The sequence below is a fragment of the Nanorana parkeri genome, unplaced genomic scaffold (genome assembly GCF_000935625.1).
Source record: "Nanorana parkeri isolate BGI_ZX_2015 unplaced genomic scaffold, ASM93562v1 scaffold534, whole genome shotgun sequence".
NCBI classification, from domain to species: Eukaryota; Metazoa; Chordata; class Amphibia; order Anura; family Dicroglossidae; genus Nanorana; species Nanorana parkeri.
In genome coordinates, this window is record NW_017306802.1 from 138,409 (window position 1) to 160,600 (window position 22,192).

Here is a 22,192-nt window from a genome sequence, read left to right on the forward strand (position 1 = left end):
GTCTAGAAAGGGAGGGGGTGGTGGATTTCAACATTTGGAGGAGGGGAGCAGAGCAGGTAGGAGAGAGGGGCTGTAAAGAGGTATATAGAGGGGTGGGAGATGAGGTCAGTGGGCCAGGCGCCAGTCCCTGGGCAGCTGTCGCTACGTGCTCGGTCGCAGCCTACCTCTAGGGGGACCCTGCAACAGGGCATGGAATTCGATCGTCTGCGTAAAAGCGGTCCAATAGAACCATGTCCTGCAGTGCTTAGCTTGTTGGCCGCACCTCTAATATTGACCATCTTCAGTGTCAGAATATGTTTGACAATTGGCATTGGTCTATTGTGACAAAGATTCTGATTTTTTTTTTATTTACTAGACACTGGTCTTCAAGGCTTACGTGAGAAAGGACAGGGTCTGGTGGATCAAATTTCAAATCAGGCTTCATGGGCCTATGGGAAGGATGTCTCGGGTGAAAACAAGGAAAATGTAGATCATGTTCAAGGAGTAATGGAGGACATGCAGATGAGGAAGCAGAGGTGAGATGATGATGGTGGTGGTTATCATACATGCAGCACTATTTGTAGGGCAGTATATAATGTTTAATTAATTATTGCTTTTCTCAAAGAACTGTTCCTTTTTAAGTAAGAAGCGCTAACTGTGAAGAATCTTTTCTCTATCATTTCCCCCAGATGCAAAAAGTGCCCCCTTGTCCTTTGCAGTGACCTATTATACTCACCATAACCATTACAATCTGACTTTACAGTGTTTTTACTTTCAACTTTATATTTACTGAACATACATGATATGAGTACCTGCCGAACCTACCTCATTCTGTACCAGGCAGGTCCTTGCACTACATAGTTGTAAATGTAGCCTGACCACAAGTTCATTTTAATGTAAAAGTGTTTGTTAGGAATGGTTCATGTGTTGAATGTCTGGTAACATTTGAAATATCCTGGAGAGTCGGTCAGCTGCCTTAGTGGAGGTGTTAAGTACTGCTCACCTGAATGCCATGCCATAATACACCTTTATCATGTATTCGTGTCTGCAGCAGCTCTGCATATTGAAAGTCTGAGTTGGTAGACCCTGAAATTTCAAACAAGTTTAATGTAGTATTTATTTTTCAATAATTTTAAGATGTATTGAGCTCACCTTTTGAATGTCTGTAATCGTTTCATATATTTCTTGCCAAGTTCAAGAAACACTTTGCTAAAAAGCTGATGAACATTTTTTTTAGACTGCACATCTCATGTGGGACAGCAAATATAAAAATTTGATTGACACTTTAAAATAAAAAAATAAAAAAGATGTTAGAAAAGTTTTAACAGAATTTTTCCAAACTTCAAGGTGAAGGTCTGACTAGATTAATCCATTCCCATCACCGTCGTCATACTGTGCAAAATCCTTTGTGATATGATCAAGAGTGATTCAGCCTTCAGCACATTTATCAAGATTAAGCCAGCTGATTTTCCTGCCAACCCTCAGCACTGCCACGGTCTAGACAGATTCTAAGTAGGTCTGCAAGTTATCTCTGTCACTGTAGTGTTCATAGATATCATGCATATTAATGTGAAGTTATCCTTATCCTGGCTCAACACAAAGAACATTTCAGGTGTTGCCTTCAGGTCCACCAAGCCGTATAACCATATCGAAGCATTTCTACGTACTGTTCATTTTTACTTTTGGTAGGGACATCACTCCCTATACTTTTCCATTCTGTATGTCTTGGCAGTTATCCTCTTGCACATTAGGAAAATGGGTAGAGCTTTGTGGTTAGATAGGAAGCGTCACCATTTTGCCTGTCAGTAAATTGTTACCTACATCTGACTAAGTATCTGAACGTCAGGGTGGTACTCCATGAATAACGTTTTGTCTAAGTCAGAGTGTCATAACTGCTCTGAGGAATGAGGTTCAGATTATAGGACTCTGCAGCTATATACATTACGACAGCTTAGGGGCTGGTGGACATGGGTTTTTGTTTGGCTCTGAGCTGCTTTTCTTCCCCTATATACAGTATGTGGGAATACACAAGAAATTTGAAGCAGCCTGTTGAAACTCACAAGTTGTTTAAAGCAACTGAAAAGCTAATCAAAACAGGTCAGACTATCTCAGAAGCACATGAATGTATTTCATAGCTGACTTATTTCTGAGTCTGTAGCCCATTTACGCAAGCTGCCCATACACAGGTAGGTCAAGCGAACTAAAAATTCTTCCCCATGCTGGCAAAATCTGGCTAATAAGGACAGTACTGATGGAGCCCACACATACAGTTTGGGTACAAACAGAGCAGTCCTTGGAGATCTGCATATAGTCACCAAAGCTGCCACAGTTTTCAGTACTTGAAAGGTGACAGCGACCTACAGATGGGCTGATTAGGACCACGGATGGTATATGTGACTTTGATTTCTAGATGTAAGGGGACTTTCAGATAGGGGACCTCTATCTGACTTGGTCAACCACATGCAGTAAACTCCCCATTGACACACACTAAAAAATTGCCTGTTGCTTGGTGCACACTAAAATAATTAGTTGCTAATGAAATTCTTTGATTACATCTTTCTGCCAGATTGTGTGGTCAGCAGCAAAATGTAAACAACAGGGAGAATTAGCCAGAGAATTAGCCAGACATCAGTTAGAGACGGTTCTAAAACATTCAGAATTCACAGACATGTGCATATGACCTGCAGTTGACCTCCCTCTGACCTGCTTCAAGCAGGTATTGCATTCTCATAGAGTTGTATGGGAATGCAAAACCAGTCTGTTACTCTAATGTACTGGAAATCCATAACAGAAGCAGAAATAATTTCTGGTTTGATTTTTTTATATTTTTTTCCTGCATAGATTATAGACAGGAAATACCTCATAAAGAAATGTTTTTTGACCTGAAAATATGAAATTCTTTTTATAGGTGTGAAGATATGGTGGATGTCCGGAGGTTAAAAATGTTACAGATGGTCCAGCTGTTTAAGTGTGAAGAAGATGCAGCACAAGTAAGAATTACAGCAGTGTTTGCATCCTTCTGTAAATTGGTGCTGTCAGGTCTCTTTATTATTGCGAATAAACTGAAAGTAGTGGACTGAAATAGGAAGACTGCTGCTTATTCTAGTGAAATAGACAACATGATCTTTATTGAACAACTCTGGAATAATATATAGCACCTATTAGTTCTTTTTGGTATTTCTTCAAAAGTCATAAAATCATTCTTCAACTTATAATACCATATATAGATTGTAATCACCTAAAATCTATCTTTATACAGGGGACCCGGGTGCGGGTAGTTATTTTTCTACATTTAACCCTGCTTCGCACAGCGGGAGAATATAGTATGTAAGGTTGAATAAAGACCAGGGTCCATCCAGTTGTGTGTGTGTGTGTGTGTGTGTGAGTGTGTTTAGACGGCACTTGTTTTTGTACCAGTGATCCTCCCGAATCACTTGTAGAGCAGCTGGTCGTGGACAAGCTGCTCTACAAATGCAGCTTGTCCATGAAGGTTGTGGACCCGATGGCTGGGAGAGTTTCATGGTGGTGGGTTTAAAGTAAGGGTGAGCAAACTCTGCCCCCCCAGCTGTGGTGACACTAAAAATTCCATCATGCATCTGTGGCTGTGAGAATCTTGCAATGCCTCAAGAGATTTGTGGTTCCAAAACAGCTGGGGGTGCCATAGTTTGCCTACCCATGGTTTAAAGGAAGGAAATGAGCAGAACCTGCGGGCAGCAGTAGGGGAAAAGTTCTTGATTACTATAAATCTCTCTCATCCATTAGTGAACCACCAGCAAGTTCGTATTAGATTTTCCTGCAGTATTTTGTATTGTGTCTAACGGGCCCTTAAGAAGGGTGTTGCACATTTGTCACACCTTTGTTTAGCTCTGCAGGGGCCAAGCAGTTGAGTGGAACAGAGCATTCTGATCTCAGCATAGGACTTCCCTCGTGATCTACAAATGCAGCTGCAAATTACTATGCAAAACTGACTTCTTGGTTTTAGGTGGAGTTGGCCCTAAGATTTTAGTTTCCAGTAGATGAGAACTGAACAATGAAATATGACTTTGCATTGGTTGCAGTTTTTCTTTTTAGCAAAGTACAGGATCACATCTAATGACTCAGGCAAATGCATAACATTATCTTTTCCCCATAAGACTATTTATTCTTTTCCTGCTCCTTGCTGAGATGTTCGGCGTTTCCTCTACTGCCTGCCAATTTATATTCACAATGTCAGATTTTGCTCTGCACAAATCCGCAATAAAGAATATATTGGAAGGAAGAAAAGCTCTGTCTCGGAAATGATTGATTGATGCTAAATATATGCATGGTAATAGTTGATGATGATCCTTCAGTCTTTCCATCTTTGTGAGTCCGATCCTTCACGTGGAACAGAGGAGATGCACTTTATTGAACTGCTGAAATGGGCTGGCTTGCAGCTAGTCAGGGTAGAGTTTTATCAATAAAAGATGAGATACAAAATGCAAAATCTAAAGTTGTAAATGAAAATTAATATACAATAATAAAATTACGGAACCTGTACTTATTGTCAATTTGTGATTTATGGTATTGGAAGTGAGATCTGTCATACTCCCACTTTGGCAGCTAAGACAGCAAGAGGTTTGCGAACACATAACTCCTAGGGGAATAAATTCCTCCATGTGTATGACTGTTTTAGGCTTGGGGCCCCTATAACCATTAAAGGCTTCTTCACATGTGTGTGTGTTAAAGTACATGCTCATGTATTAACAAAAATGTTCCTAGCTCCCCTTCTTAAGTGCCCTAAGTAACACCAGTCTGCTAGGATTACTTGTTTTGTACTGGACATTTCCTTGGTTTACTGATTTTTTTTACTTGGCTTAGAATACAGGCAGTCCCCGAGTTACAAACATCCGACCTACGTACGACCCCTACTTACAAACAGAGGCTATTACTGTACAGCAGGGGGTCCCAGGCTGCAGCCAAAGTGTACCGCGCAGCATTTCAGTCGTAATGCTACCGGGCTCGTGCCGACGACGAGTGCCCACCTTTTTGGGTCTGGGTCGTAGTACTGTATGTACATTACACGAAGTTGGCTCTTGTTAGACATGCAGATGAGTGGTGCCCGGCTCTTCTGCCAGGTCACTGTGGGTTTTTACTGCTGTCTGTATCCTCATAAGGAAGATTTAAAAGAGAACTATGGGGTTAAGGCTTTTCCCCATAGTTCTCCTTAGGGTAACGGGAGGACACAAACTAGCGTCCTCCCGTCACCCTAGGCTCAGTATACTGCGAGCTACAGCTTGCAGTATACTGAGACGCCGCAGCTAAAGCGGATCCCAACAATTATGTCTGGATTCGCCCAGCTGCGCGACTGACAGCTGGCTCTGTGTGGAGATCATTGCTTTTACCGTACTATAACTAAATTGACAATGAAGCTAACAATTATACTTAATAATAAAAGGAATATGCAATGTTATATTGGATAAAACATGAAAGGTGAAAATAAAAACGTATGGGTCTGATGTATGGTGAGTGCAGTAAACAGAAGTGCCTATGTTGTTCAGATCAATCCGTTGGATTTTTTGTAAGGGGCGCTCCTAAAGACCTCTGAAATATATCGTTTCTTTTTACCTATATATAAGACGTTCAGTGAGTGTTGAACTCCTGTGACATAAACAGAGTTTGCTGAGTGTGCATATCTTTGCTTCATCTGTTTCAAGTCCCCATGTTAGCACTCGGCTACTGTGACAGATATGTGCAGAAAAAGCAGCAATAAGTTTAGACCCCAGAAATCTGGAACTCAGGCGACTAGTCCGGTCTAAATGAGGACTCGGTGTCCATGTGTAAATATGGAGCCATTGCCCAGTCAGATTCCAGCTGTCACTTTTCTATTCTTGGTTTATAAAGGAGGCTTTATAGGCTTTCCGGTCAGTAAAAAGTTTGTTATATTTTATATAGTCATGGTATATTTTGCAGGGCAGCAGTCCATTTGATGTTATTGAGGTCTGATTTTGTCATAGATGTAATCTGCTATATTAAAATTGCTTATTGATTTTATTTAGGCAGTAGACTGGTTAAACGAATTACTGGATGCCTTGTTAAAGACGCACGTCAGACTGGGAGACGACAGCCAAGAAACAAAAATTTTGATAGAAAAGCACCGAAAATTTGTGGATGTTGCCCAGGTAAATGCCATTGACTTTCCTGGGGTCATACTGTTCTGTGCTTAGGATCTACATTTGTTAAAGTACAGGACCCCAATAACCTGCCATATTGTGTATATAACTAATACATTTTTCTCAGAGCAATCCCTTCTGCCTGGCCTTATGGGGCTGATGCAGGGTTTATGATATTTGGTGGTCTTAATATTAATATAAGGGGCAGACAGTGGACTAGAAGGGTTAGAGGGGGGTGGGGTCTGTATAAACAGAAACAGGAACCATACCGCACTCCTTACCGGGATTCTCACTTGATGAAGATGGGTGCTCGAAATGACTGCGGATGGCACCGCCACACATGAACAGTAGAAAAATGTCGCCAGCACACCATGAGTTGAAAAAGCAAAATATTTTATTGCCAGTAGCTGTATCTCTTTGGCAAGTGCTTTCGGGGCCTCGCAGGGTCCCCTTCATCAGGCTTAGAGATTATGGGTCTGTATAAGTCTGGCAATTATGCACTGCAATCCAGCCTAACCTCACTCCATCCTTATCTCAGAAGTAATTTTTATATCATTTATTACAGGGATTTTATATAACTCTAAAAGTTTTCACATCAGTATACATACTGTACAATCACATCCGTCCCTGCCTTCAAGGAGCTTACAATCGAAGTTCCCTACTTCACATGCATGTATACTTGGGTCAATTTAGACAAGAGATAGTTAATCTACCATGTCCCTGAATGTGGGAGGAAACCCACATAATCATAGAGAGAACAAACGCCATGCAGGTAGTGTCCTGGTTGGGATATGAAACCGAGTAGCCTAGTGCTGTAAGTCAGGAATGACAACTACTAAGTCACTGTGCTGACCAGCAGCATAGGATGTTAACACAGCATGCAGGCCCAGAAGTTGTTGGAAGGGATTTATCTGTCAAATGGTACTGATTTTTATTCATGGCTTGGCAATATATTAATTGCCTATAGCAACCCTTAATTTTTTAATAAAAGTATGCTTCTCTTTTATTTTCTACTGAGAGTTCTGTGTGCGTCTATGTTGTTGGATCTTCTGTAGCAATTAGTCTGTCAGCATGTCTGCCAAGTATGACAGAACAAGACCCCATACAACCATTGGGTCCCTACAGATTAGTCAGCCCAGTTCTAAGTAGTCTCATTCAACGTGGCTGATGTTGAAAATAGTCATTGAAGGTTTACTTGGTTTTATCCATATAAAAAGGAAATTCAATTATCTGTTGCATGTCTGAGTTGGTTTAAAGCATAACTCTAGGCACACAAGAATTTCATATTTGCACATTTTAACATACTAGGATTATTTGGTTTTGTGAAAACGCTTCAGTGTAAGTAGTGGTTTTACTTTTGCAGGTTCTAATGGTCTGTTTTATTCTTACACCACTTTTTCTGCAGGGTTTTTTGGGCATTTGTTGCTAGATACATCCTTTGAGTCATTGTACCAGAGGGGAGAGCATCATTAGTTGGTTTTACAGGGGGCGAAATACAGTGAGCAATAGCAGTGAGGGAGCTGGGAAATAATATGTGGTGTACTGTGCGTCAAAATCACTGTCCATATAAGTAGCCTTATTGCCTGGGTCACTGCCCCAAGGTGGTTCTGGCACAGCATATTATAGGAAGTGCAGTTTGCAAACATCCGCAATGTCACTGGGATCACAAAATGTAACTCTGGCTAAAAAAAACAAAACTGTCAGGTATAGAAAATTGCTTGGACATGACTACAGCATCCTCCAAGCCCTGCCACTACAGCTGATTTCTTGGCCTTCTCATCAGTAAAGCTTTGGCACATCTTGGTGGTGCTGGAGCTTCCTGATATATCCCACCTCAACGTGATGGTGACAAGGTCCCTTTAAAAAGAGAGCCACATAGTAACATGAAACAGAATTTTGATTAGTACTTGCAGCTTTGGGTCCTGGTTTTCAATTTGATCTGAAACATCGCCCTATAGAAATCTACATGCTCTCCCCATGTCTAAGGCCTGGTTCACACCTGAACGTTTTGTAGCGCGTTCAACGCTCGACGAGCGCTCTACAAAACGCTCAAACATCTAAATCCCATTGTATTCAATGGGTCTGGTTCACACCTTTCCGTATTTCCGCCCGTCCGAACTCGCTACAAAACGGCCTACGCCCAAAGAAGTACATGTACTTCTTTGGGGCGTTTTGGTCTCGCGTTTCCATTGGGATACAGCCAAGTAGCCCTCGGAAACGCGTGTTTGTCGCGAATCGCGGTAAAAATGCGCATATTCAATACGCCTAGGTGTGAACCCAGCCTTAGTGTGTTTCCTCCACATTGTCAAAACATACTGGTAGGTTAATGGGCATCCTCCAAAAACTGAAACCCAGTGCATGCCATGTATGTGATACATAGTGGCTGATTTATAAATCTTCCTCCCAACCATACACTGGGTGAATGGCTTTGGCACAGTATTTCCACCACTGGACGGTGCTAAAGAGTATAGAAAATGTATATGCTCTTTGGCTCCATCTAGTGGCAGGCAGAAGATTAAACAAAAAAATCCACTTCCAGCGCACAAGACAGCTAGTAATCTTCTCCTTGACACACTTCAATTACATAGGAGGCTGCTCCAAAATGTCAGGGAACCTTAGTAGTACAAAGAGAGAAGTACACAGAGTACCTGATGCAAGTGAAGAAATGCTTTAATAATAGTAATGAACAGTAATGTACTCACAAGAGTGCGTTAAAAAAGGCAGAAACCTCCATAAGAAGATGAAATAAATCAGCCCCATAAAGTCTATAGACGAATATGTCATTTAAAATATATTCTGGTGTAAAATCAATTACCACAGGGCTCATTTATGGAAAAAATAGCATAAAATAAGAAAATCTTAACAATCCAATTCCTACTTTCCCTGTTGTAGTACGGAAGATGATGAAAGCGCGAGTGTTTAGTTGCTCTGGTTGGATTTTCTTTTGCATCAGGTTTTTTTTTTTCTTTACTGGCCTGCTAGACCGTAACACTAGACGACCACCCTTAACATTTCCTGTTAATTCTAGCTGGAAAGCAAAGTTTCTGTATCTGACCTCTTAAATTTAGCAATCAGAACAAATAATTGTGTTTCCTCTCATCTGTAATTTCTTCCCTTTTTTTTGGTCCTCTCTACAGAGTACATATGATTATGGGCGGCAGTTACTGCAAGCCACGGTTGTATTATGTCAGTCTCTGAGATGTACGTCAAGGTCATCAGGGGACACACTTCCAAAACTCAACAGAGTATGGAAACAGTTTACGATAACCTCAGAAGAGAGGGTTCACCGGCTGGAAATGGCACTCGCTTTTCACTCAAATGCCGAAAAGGTTAGATCCATTTGCATATGACCCAAGCCGAGCAGCTACAGTCATTTAAAGGTCACGTGCACTGCTGTAAAGCGCTTCTTGCTTTCCTGTACAATAGAGTTCTTTCATTTTCAAGAGCACGGCGCTGAAGTGTTTGGAGTGGATTGAATGATTCCTTCAGAATGGTTTTAAGTGCATGTACTTTGTTGTTTGGGGCTTTTAGATAGATATTGGGCATGCTGTAATCATGGTTATTACACACAAAAAAATGGCATCTATTTGGAAATATTCTCTCTGTACAGAAGTGGCAGTTTCCAAACATATCAGGGACAACTTTTTCCTATCTACAGTTTATAAAAGAGAAAGTGGCTGTGCTGTGTGCATCTCAGAACTGAATGGACCCAAGTACAAATACTTCAGCAAGTAAAGCTGTGTGTAGCTGTTTTGCTGGAATTCATCTGTAAAAAGAATTCAGCAATGGTAGCTCTCATATTTCTGTCCTGATAAGTTCCCTTTAAAGAACTCCAACCAAAGCTATTGATACAATTTCTGGTGGACAGTGGTGTGAGGCAACCTACATGTAAACATGAAGTTAAAGGACAACTCTAAACAAAATACAACATTAGTAATCAGGTTTTAGTGTAGGTTTTGCATATGTCTGATCTTTAATTTTTAATAAAAACAAATGCACTTTTGTAAGTTTGTTTTCATAAGGGATTTACCGATACCGGTATTTTGGTACCGAGTACGAGTACCGATATATATTTTTTCCCGGTACTCGCCGATACCAATTACCGAGTACGGGAAGTCTCATTCAGGAAGCCAGATGGCGTGTAATGACTCGCCACCTAGATTCCTGATTAGCCGGGCTCACAAGTGACGAGGAAGCATGGAGCCAATCAGGAAACCGGGCAGCGTGTAATGAAGCGCTGCCCGGCTTCCTGATACAGGAAGTATCGAGCTAGGCATCGAAAAATTTGGACGAGTACGAGTACTTGCCCAAATACTCGGTATCGGCACCGATATCGATACTAGTATCGGTATTGGTGCATCCCTAGTTTTCATCACCCAGAGTCGGGCTATGGAGGTAATTCTAGTGCTCACACATAATCTTATTACTTGTATATATATTACTTATATGTACTGGGGATTTTTGATCTGACTGAAGTTCCCATTTAAACTTTACAGCTCTGATAATAACGTCCAGCTGTTCAAAATGTATCTCTTCATTCTCTATAATACATTAAAGTTAATGGGTGAGATGGAGAATACTGAGCAGCAGCAAAGGAGAGGATATCATCAGGGGAGCCAGTACATTTCTAAACTTTACCAAGCAAAGTAATCACTTCTAGATCTGCTCTCGGCCATCTGTTAGAAAAATGATGTTCTAATACTGAACACTGGCATAGTATTTATGCTGACTGTCTTCTTCACAACCTTATGTTTGTTACATAAAAGGCTAGCTATTGCACCCACCCACTGAGCAGAGGAGTAGACCTGAGGGAGAACTTTCTCTCTCAGGTCCACTCCTCTGCTCAGTGGGCAGGGCTTCAACAGCCAGCCTGCTATTGGCTATTGCAATTTGAAATAGCCAATAGCAGTCTGGCTATTGCTCCTGGCTACTTGCATTCACCTGTAGGCTGCGGAAGCTAGCTGGCAGGTGAATGGGGCTGCAAGAGGAAGCAGGCGCCGCAGGGGAATAGTTTCTTGAGAGTTCATATTAACTCTCAAGCAACCAGAAAATAGTTATCCGGCACCTAGCGATCCCTGTGGGTGCCTAATAACTGGGAGTTTACTGTACTTACCATATTTTGAAGCTTTTTTAATAATTGGCAACAAAACAAATTTCACAAACTCCATTAAAGTACATACTAGATACCAGAGCTCACTTGAATATTGTTTACTGAGTTTATCCATCAGAAGTTGATCTCTTCTCCCTCCACCCTAAATGAGAATAAAAGTTCAAGAGACAATCAGTTCAATGGGAACTAGTGTGATCTCTTCATGCCTTATGCATTGTCAGTTTCCTAATGAACTGATGAGCTGGATATTTTGATATGTAATTCCAGCTCAGAATAAGTTACCAGGTTGTGGGCTTGTTTTGATGGGTGTCAGCCTCACTTGAGTTTGAGACACTGATCATTAATAGGTGTGTTTGACCTGTACTTGGACCTACTTCAAGCAGGTTTCAAATTCTCGTAGAACTATATGGGAATACAAAACCCATTTAGAATGAACAAAAGACCCTTAGATTGTCTCTGTGAAGGGCTCTCAGTTATACAGGTCATGGTATAGCAATAGCTTTAAACTGAATAGGATCTACATTTGTTAAAGTACAGGACCCCAATAACCTGCCATATTGTGTATATAACTAATACATTTTTCTCAGAGCAATCCCTTCTGCCTGGCCTTATGGGGCTGATGCAGGGTTTATGATATTTGGTGGTCTTAATATTAATATAAGGGGCAGACAGTGGACTAGAAGGGTTAGAGGGGGGTGGGGTCTGTATAAACAGAAACAGGAACCATACCGCACTCCTTACCGGGATTCTCACTTGATGAAGATGGGTGCTCGAAATGACTGCGGATGGCACCGCCACACATGAACAGTAGAAAAATGTCGCCAGCACACCATGAGTTGAAAAAGCAAAATATTTTATTGCCAGTAGCTGTATCTCTTTGGCAAGTGCTTTCGGGGCCTCGCAGGGTCCCCTTCATCAGGCTTAGAGATTATGGGTCTGTATAAGTCTGGCAATTATGCACTGCAATCCAGCCTAACCTCACTCCATCCTTATCTCAGAAGTAATTTTTATATCATTTATTACAGGGATTTTATATAACTCTAAAAGTTTTCACATCAGTATACATACTGTACAATCACATCCGTCCCTGCCTTCAAGGAGCTTACAATCGAAGTTCCCTACTTCACATGCATGTATACTTGGGTCAATTTAGACAAGAGATAGTTAATCTACCATGTCCCTGAATGTGGGAGGAAACCCACATAATCATAGAGAGAACAAACGCCATGCAGGTAGTGTCCTGGTTGGGATATGAAACCGAGTAGCCTAGTGCTGTAAGTCAGGAATGACAACTACTAAGTCACTGTGCTGACCAGCAGCATAGGATGTTAACACAGCATGCAGGCCCAGAAGTTGTTGGAAGGGATTTATCTGTCAAATGGTACTGATTTTTATTCATGGCTTGGCAATATATTAATTGCCTATAGCAACCCTTAATTTTTTAATAAAAGTATGCTTCTCTTTTATTTTCTACTGAGAGTTCTGTGTGCGTCTATGTTGTTGGATCTTCTGTAGCAATTAGTCTGTCAGCATGTCTGCCAAGTATGACAGAACAAGACCCCATACAACCATTGGGTCCCTACAGATTAGTCAGCCCAGTTCTAAGTAGTCTCATTCAACGTGGCTGATGTTGAAAATAGTCATTGAAGGTTTACTTGGTTTTATCCATATAAAAAGGAAATTCAATTATCTGTTGCATGTCTGAGTTGGTTTAAAGCATAACTCTAGGCACACAAGAATTTCATATTTGCACATTTTAACATACTAGGATTATTTGGTTTTGTGAAAACGCTTCAGTGTAAGTAGTGGTTTTACTTTTGCAGGTTCTAATGGTCTGTTTTATTCTTACACCACTTTTTCTGCAGGGTTTTTTGGGCATTTGTTGCTAGATACATCCTTTGAGTCATTGTACCAGAGGGGAGAGCATCATTAGTTGGTTTTACAGGGGGCGAAATACAGTGAGCAATAGCAGTGAGGGAGCTGGGAAATAATATGTGGTGTACTGTGCGTCAAAATCACTGTCCATATAAGTAGCCTTATTGCCTGGGTCACTGCCCCAAGGTGGTTCTGGCACAGCATATTATAGGAAGTGCAGTTTGCAAACATCCGCAATGTCACTGGGATCACAAAATGTAACTCTGGCTAAAAAAAACAAAACTGTCAGGTATAGAAAATTGCTTGGACATGACTACAGCATCCTCCAAGCCCTGCCACTACAGCTGATTTCTTGGCCTTCTCATCAGTAAAGCTTTGGCACATCTTGGTGGTGCTGGAGCTTCCTGATATATCCCACCTCAACGTGATGGTGACAAGGTCCCTTTAAAAAGAGAGCCACATAGTAACATGAAACAGAATTTTGATTAGTACTTGCAGCTTTGGGTCCTGGTTTTCAATTTGATCTGAAACATCGCCCTATAGAAATCTACATGCTCTCCCCATGTCTAAGGCCTGGTTCACACCTGAACGTTTTGTAGCGCGTTCAACGCTCGACGAGCGCTCTACAAAACGCTCAAACATCTAAATCCCATTGTATTCAATGGGTCTGGTTCACACCTTTCCGTATTTCCGCCCGTCCGAACTCGCTACAAAACGGCCTACGCCCAAAGAAGTACATGTACTTCTTTGGGGCGTTTTGGTCTCGCGTTTCCATTGGGATACAGCCAAGTAGCCCTCGGAAACGCGTGTTTGTCGCGAATCGCGGTAAAAATGCGCATATTCAATACGCCTAGGTGTGAACCCAGCCTTAGTGTGTTTCCTCCACATTGTCAAAACATACTGGTAGGTTAATGGGCATCCTCCAAAAACTGAAACCCAGTGCATGCCATGTATGTGATACATAGTGGCTGATTTATAAATCTTCCTCCCAACCATACACTGGGTGAATGGCTTTGGCACAGTATTTCCACCACTGGACGGTGCTAAAGAGTATAGAAAATGTATATGCTCTTTGGCTCCATCTAGTGGCAGGCAGAAGATTAAACAAAAAAATCCACTTCCAGCGCACAAGACAGCTAGTAATCTTCTCCTTGACACACTTCAATTACATAGGAGGCTGCTCCAAAATGTCAGGGAACCTTAGTAGTACAAAGAGAGAAGTACACAGAGTACCTGATGCAAGTGAAGAAATGCTTTAATAATAGTAATGAACAGTAATGTACTCACAAGAGTGCGTTAAAAAAGGCAGAAACCTCCATAAGAAGATGAAATAAATCAGCCCCATAAAGTCTATAGACGAATATGTCATTTAAAATATATTCTGGTGTAAAATCAATTACCACAGGGCTCATTTATGGAAAAAATAGCATAAAATAAGAAAATCTTAACAATCCAATTCCTACTTTCCCTGTTGTAGTACGGAAGATGATGAAAGCGCGAGTGTTTAGTTGCTCTGGTTGGATTTTCTTTTGCATCAGGTTTTTTTTTTTCTTTACTGGCCTGCTAGACCGTAACACTAGACGACCACCCTTAACATTTCCTGTTAATTCTAGCTGGAAAGCAAAGTTTCTGTATCTGACCTCTTAAATTTAGCAATCAGAACAAATAATTGTGTTTCCTCTCATCTGTAATTTCTTCCCTTTTTTTTGGTCCTCTCTACAGAGTACATATGATTATGGGCGGCAGTTACTGCAAGCCACGGTTGTATTATGTCAGTCTCTGAGATGTACGTCAAGGTCATCAGGGGACACACTTCCAAAACTCAACAGAGTATGGAAACAGTTTACGATAACCTCAGAAGAGAGGGTTCACCGGCTGGAAATGGCACTCGCTTTTCACTCAAATGCCGAAAAGGTTAGATCCATTTGCATATGACCCAAGCCGAGCAGCTACAGTCATTTAAAGGTCACGTGCACTGCTGTAAAGCGCTTCTTGCTTTCCTGTACAATAGAGTTCTTTCATTTTCAAGAGCACGGCGCTGAAGTGTTTGGAGTGGATTGAATGATTCCTTCAGAATGGTTTTAAGTGCATGTACTTTGTTGTTTGGGGCTTTTAGATAGATATTGGGCATGCTGTAATCATGGTTATTACACACAAAAAAATGGCATCTATTTGGAAATATTCTCTCTGTACAGAAGTGGCAGTTTCCAAACATATCAGGGACAACTTTTTCCTATCTACAGTTTATAAAAGAGAAAGTGGCTGTGCTGTGTGCATCTCAGAACTGAATGGACCCAAGTACAAATACTTCAGCAAGTAAAGCTGTGTGTAGCTGTTTTGCTGGAATTCATCTGTAAAAAGAATTCAGCAATGGTAGCTCTCATATTTCTGTCCTGATAAGTTCCCTTTAAAGAACTCCAACCAAAGCTATTGATACAATTTCTGGTGGACAGTGGTGTGAGGCAACCTACATGTAAACATGAAGTTAAAGGACAACTCTAAACAAAATACAACATTAGTAATCAGGTTTTAGTGTAGGTTTTGCATATGTCTGATCTTTAATTTTTAATAAAAACAAATGCACTTTTGTAAGTTTGTTTTCATAAGGGATTTACCGATACCGGTATTTTGGTACCGAGTACGAGTACCGATATATATTTTTTCCCGGTACTCGCCGATACCAATTACCGAGTACGGGAAGTCTCATTCAGGAAGCCAGATGGCGTGTAATGACTCGCCACCTAGATTCCTGATTAGCCGGGCTCACAAGTGACGAGGAAGCATGGAGCCAATCAGGAAACCGGGCAGCGTGTAATGAAGCGCTGCCCGGCTTCCTGATACAGGAAGTATCGAGCTAGGCATCGAAAAATTTGGACGAGTACGAGTACTTGCCCAAATACTCGGTATCGGCACCGATATCGATACTAGTATCGGTATTGGTGCATCCCTAGTTTTCATCACCCAGAGTCGGGCTATGGAGGTAATTCTAGTGCTCACACATAATCTTATTACTTGTATATATATTACTTATATGTACTGGGGATTTTTGATCTGACTGAAGTTCCCATTTAAACTTTACAGCTCTGATAATAACGTCCAGCTGTTCAAAATGTATCTCTTCATTCTCTATAATACATTAAAGTTAATGGGTGAGATGGAGAATACTGAGCAGCAGCAAAGGAGAGGATATCATCAGGGGAGCCAGTACATTTCTAAACTTTACCAAGCAAAGTAATCACTTCTAGATCTGCTCTCGGCCATCTGTTAGAAAAATGATGTTCTAATACTGAACACTGGCATAGTATTTATGCTGACTGTCTTCTTCACAACCTTATGTTTGTTACATAAAAGGCTAGCTATTGCACCCACCCACTGAGCAGAGGAGTAGACCTGAGGGAGAACTTTCTCTCTCAGGTCCACTCCTCTGCTCAGTGGGCAGGGCTTCAACAGCCAGCCTGCTATTGGCTATTGCAATTTGAAATAGCCAATAGCAGTCTGGCTATTGCTCCTGGCTACTTGCATTCACCTGTAGGCTGCGGAAGCTAGCTGGCAGGTGAATGGGGCTGCAAGAGGAAGCAGGCGCCGCAGGGGAATAGTTTCTTGAGAGTTCATATTAACTCTCAAGCAACCAGAAAATAGTTATCCGGCACCTAGCGATCCCTGTGGGTGCCTAATAACTGGGAGTTTACTGTACTTACCATATTTTGAAGCTTTTTTAATAATTGGCAACAAAACAAATTTCACAAACTCCATTAAAGTACATACTAGATACCAGAGCTCACTTGAATATTGTTTACTGAGTTTATCCATCAGAAGTTGATCTCTTCTCCCTCCACCCTAAATGAGAATAAAAGTTCAAGAGACAATCAGTTCAATGGGAACTAGTGTGATCTCTTCATGCCTTATGCATTGTCAGTTTCCTAATGAACTGATGAGCTGGATATTTTGATATGTAATTCCAGCTCAGAATAAGTTACCAGGTTGTGGGCTTGTTTTGATGGGTGTCAGCCTCACTTGAGTTTGAGACACTGATCATTAATAGGTGTGTTTGACCTGTACTTGGACCTACTTCAAGCAGGTTTCAAATTCTCGTAGAACTATATGGGAATACAAAACCCATTTAGAATGAACAAAAGACCCTTAGATTGTCTCTGTGAAGGGCTCTCAGTTATACAGGTCATGGTATAGCAATAGCTTTAAACTGAACTTGTTCTGTAACATTGAAGACTTGTAGCTTCTCCAAGCCTCTTGGACGGTGGCTTGAAGAAGCTCCGAAATGCTTTCATTGTTAATGAGCAACTGCAGTTTAATGTAACGAATAGCTAGGCCCATAGGTTCTCTGTCTCCTCTGGGAAGGGCAACAGGTCCACTTTTAAAAATTGAAGACAACTATCAAGTAGAAAACATAAGTCTGCATTTTAAAAGGAATCTGTCATACTAACTCTGAGGCAGTGAAGACAAACCTGTTCACTGAGCTCAGCCTCAGAATTAGTATGTGACACAGGCTGAGTAATGGCTGCTTTCATCAAAGCCTTCTTAGGCAGATGTTTTGCTTCGTGATGGATTCCCTTTTAATCATTATGATGTCAATTGTAAAATGCTAAAACAAAACTGTATGTGAGGTTAGCTAACCATTTTACTATTTATTTTGGATTTCCTCTTTCAGATCTTACAAGAAAGTCCAGACCTTCCAGAGTCTGTGCTGGATTTTGAACAATTTGATGAAGTTGAAGCTGTTGGGAAATCGCTGCTAGATAGATTAACAGTGCCTGTAATTTATCCTGATGGGTATGGCATTTCTCTTTTGTAGACCTTTGGCATGCCATGCTTTCACTTCAATGTGAAGTTGGCAAAAAAACAAAATGGTCCAATGAGGCTATAAAAGTGCTCAACTCAGACATAATGTTAGCTGTGGGCACCAAGAGCCCAGTATAGTAGTTTGTGGCCTGAGGTTTCTGTGTCAACGCATTAAAAACGTTCATCCCTCATGGGCCAGATATTTTAGTGTAAACAGCCATTGAGCAACTGCAAACCCAAACCATACAGAAATGCCAGCACTCCAAATGATGAGTTTTGGGGCTGCATGGGACCCTTTTATTAAAGTTACAAATGTCTGTTACCATATTAAAGGGGTCCATCGTGACCCCAAAACATTGGTGTTAGGTCAAGTCAACTCTTTCTCTATCTGAAACTCATCTGTTGGTGTGCTGATGTTTCTGTACTCAGATTTCAGCATGAAATACACATAAAACCACTTTGTCTAGTGTGCCCTAGATCTACAGCTGTGTGGAATACTTTTAATTGGTGCATAGAGTTTCAAGATTATAGTTGTATGTTTGAGAATGAAAATAATTCATTTTGTTTTGCAGAAGTGAACAGTATTTTGGAAGTCCAAGTGACATGGCCTCCACAGCGGAACACATCAGAGAGAGAATCAAGATGGTCTGCTTAAAAAAACAACAACTGCTAGAGCCTGATGTCTCCATAAGAGAGAGTTAAAAGAGACCGGACTGTGAATTCTCCCATAAGCTACAGTTTGTAACTCAGCATGTGGTCATACATTGAAATGCATTTCACAACCATCCCATGAAGCAGCATCTCCTCATCCCGAAACATTGCTCTGCGTATTGTAACACTTCTATAAAGCCTTACTTATATACTGTGCTGTGAAATCATCAAGTATATTACACAGTGTAGTGCTGCACTTGACACTACCTTTAAGCCCTTCAAAAGGGCTCGAAATGCGTGGCTGGATAATATATTCTAAAGCCCTCTGGCAGCAGACGGGTTAAAAGCTTTACCTTATTTGGTAGTTCTGTTTCTAGGTAAGCAGCTGGCAAATGCTTTTCAATGGTGCTACCTAAAATGAAGGAATCTTCACGATCATTAGAAGGCGGAGGAGACGTATATGAAAAGTGCTGTCCCTGAGTGGATAACGTAGTGTATGTAGGACGTGGGTTGTTCTTAGGATGTAGCGTACTTCTTCTTGTCTTAATATCTAAAGACATTTCATTTTTTATTGTGCCATTATACAACTAGTCCATGAAACCTTTGATATATCATGTTCATGAATCAAATGTTTTCTTACTTGTATGGGACAATGTATTTAAAGCTGTTTGTGCGGAATAAAACCATCTTTTTAAGGTTGGATATTTTGTCTTCAATATATCTCAATCACTCATTCCAGGGAATATCCAATTGCCTTGTGGGGTCAGGATGGATTTTTTTCCCCTGTTGGAGCAAATTGAATCATGCTTTATAGGGTTTTTTGCCTTCCTCTGGATCAGGATCAACAGTGGGTAATTGTGGGCATTGAACTCGATGGTCTTTTTTCAACCTGACTAACTATGTAACGCTCAGACCCTTTTTTTGTTTTTAATTGGGAGATTGCAGCATTATTATCATTTAGAATCAGAACCATCTCTGGAATTCATAAAGAATGTCATAAACCCTCATTAGAAGTCTGTGTACCTTCCATGCAACAAATGGTGAAACGTGACAGATTCATGTAAGCAGAAACACATGGTAACCACACAATGTATAACCAGCCTTTGTAGCAAGGAGCACATGGAAGGGCTTACAACAAAGAAAACAACAAAGGCTGGTTATAAGTTGTGCGTTTAACATGTATTTCTAGCTTGACTGTGTTTGGTGTGGGGATGACCTGGGGGTCCCGGCGTGCATTTTGGATTGCTGGGCCTCTAGTGCATCCCTACACCTTTAAGGAGGTGTGATTGTTTCCAAAAACCACCTGCACTGCTTACGGTCTGCAACCTTCCAATGGTGGTGGTGCTCATGGTGATCACACGGATGGCGCTGTGCAAAACTCAGAATAGTCTCAACAGGTCACCGGCACACACACACTCAATATCTCTTTGATATGTTTATTGAAGAATGTCACAGCATGTCATTAGGAGGTTCTAAATGACATGCTGTGACATTCTTCAATAAACATATCAAAGAGATATTGAATTCATCTGTGTGTGCTAGTGACTTGTTGAGACTCTTTTAAGGAGGAGTGGGCTCCCTCCAGGTATACCTGCATTCAATTTATCAACTGCTTAAATGTGCTCCAACATGGAGACAAAATCAGAGTTAGGACCACACTGCACAGAGGCGCCTTGATGGGGCAGTGTGGCTTCCACATATTTCTGGCCAAAGGTTTGTGTAACTAAAACCTCTGTTTTTAATGCACACTGTTGGACAGGGTAATCTTTTTTGTTGCAGGCTAGTTGGTAAGTTTGCTGGGAACTTTATGTGTTTTAGATTCATAAAACTGTCGGTTAGGTGTGTAAATGAAACTGTTGCAAATTTGCCTTGGATACAATTTTGTCTTGGCGTGCGATACAATTTCACTTCAACATGGAAAAGGTTTTGTTACCTCCACTTGTATCACTGATACACTGGTATTTCTTCATGGATGTCTCAGGCATAGCTCCAGAATGTAAAAGCTGCTGACATAAGAATGGCAAGAAATTTGGTGCACGCAGTCGCAAATAGCAAGAAAACTGTTGCACAACTTTTATGAGTTTGGCGCAGGAGTTTGTGATATGGCCACAACGCCAGAAAAGTGTTGAATGCTTAATTGACACGATGACTGATGGGCAAGCAATCTTAGCTCAGTAATCTGTTCTGGTGATGCATTTGTGACACGGAAAGGTCTTGGTTAATCAGAAAATAGAATGTGGCCACAGAATCGGAGGAGAGTTGCATATGCAGCCATAATGTGACCGTCTTTAGAGAAAAATAATAGTTTTGGTGACACACAAACAGCAAATTCACTACTATCCATTCACATACAAAGCAAATGAGCTGTTGCATATCATGGTTTATCTAATATCGCACATATACATGACAAAAGAGGGAGGGGGGGAGCTAGAATCCATTTCACTTCCTCCCACTAGGGGGTGCTAGCACATTTAAAAAAAAAATATGTCACTGTCTTGCTGCATTCTGTCTCAATGCTATTAAAGGAAACTTTACAGACAGATATGAAGGATGCCATTGCTGACCTTTCCTTCTGAAAATGCTAGTTGCCAGCTGCCATGCTCATTCAGTAATTTTAATACTTTGAGCCAGGGACCTAGAGCAAGCATAGAAGAGAAGGCATAACTCCTGCAGAGTTGAGCTGATCCAAGTCAGTAATTTGGTCCGGCGTTCTGTCGAAATAGTCAACTCATCTAGATCTGCAACCGCGTCACTTTCCATGAGTTAGCGGTAGTAAGCATGTGCGCGTGCACACCAGGTTGCATAACAAAAAGCCCATAAGAATACTCATTAAGTTGTCCAACTGCTGCCAGTGAGCATGCGCTGGTATAAATCTAATACAGTGACGTTGTTTCGATTCCTGCTTATACTGGGTTCTGTTTAATTATGTGGAATACACAGAATGTTAGGGAGATGGGTGAATCTTTTAATCCATTCTGGTTTCCTGTCCATCAATGCATCCTGTGTATTCCACATAATTAAACAGAAGCCGCTACAAGCACTAAGTGAAATAAAGCCGCTGAATTTGTTTTTTACCAGCAAATGTGCACTGACAGCAGTTGGACAACTTGACAAGTATTCTACTATTGGGCTTTTTGTTATGCAGCCGGGTGCGTGCGCATGTGCATTACCGCAAACTTGCTGAAATCTGCTAGCAAGTCACTGGTAGTGACATGGTTGCATATCTTAGTGAGTTGGCTATTTCGACAGAACACCAGACTAAAACTATTGGATAAGCATGGCAGCCAGACAACTGAATTTTAGAAGAAGGAAGTCACCGATAGCAATGCACATCTCTCTGTAGTCATTGTTCAAGTGCATCTTAGCATGTTTACATTTATTAACAGTATATTGTAATTGTGTATGAACAGTTTCAACCATTTTTTATGTTAGCAAATAACTAAGAATACTCAGACCAGTTATACATCACGTGTTCCACTACGGCTTCTATTGTTACCCCCTAAACCTATTAGGGGTGTCCCATAAGTTATGTGTACCACTGGTTGAGAATCTGTCATACCTTATGTGGGTTTCCAACATGTTTATGAAGATTAAACTAACAGCGTACAATGAATAGAATAAGTAACAGCCAAAGTTGCCAGTCTTGATT

General features: G+C 41.0%; 1 protein-coding gene across 1 annotated transcript in view; it reads left to right on the forward strand.

Annotated features, from left to right (window-relative positions):
- The window catches only part of SESTD1 (SEC14 and spectrin domain containing 1), a 121,050-nt gene extending 101,807 nt beyond the window's left edge, over positions 1–19,243 (forward strand). Inside the window, exons 15-20 of the mRNA XM_018561612.1 lie at positions 356–515; positions 2,888–2,969; positions 5,997–6,119; positions 9,248–9,439; positions 17,762–17,883; positions 18,465–19,243. Coding sequence (XP_018417114.1) covers positions 356–515; positions 2,888–2,969; positions 5,997–6,119; positions 9,248–9,439; positions 17,762–17,883; positions 18,465–18,594 — 809 coding nt within the window. The 3' untranslated portion in view covers positions 18,595–19,243. The remainder of the gene's footprint in view (positions 1–355; positions 516–2,887; positions 2,970–5,996; positions 6,120–9,247; positions 9,440–17,761; positions 17,884–18,464) is intronic.
- The last annotated feature ends 2,949 nt before the right edge of the window (positions 19,244–22,192 follow it).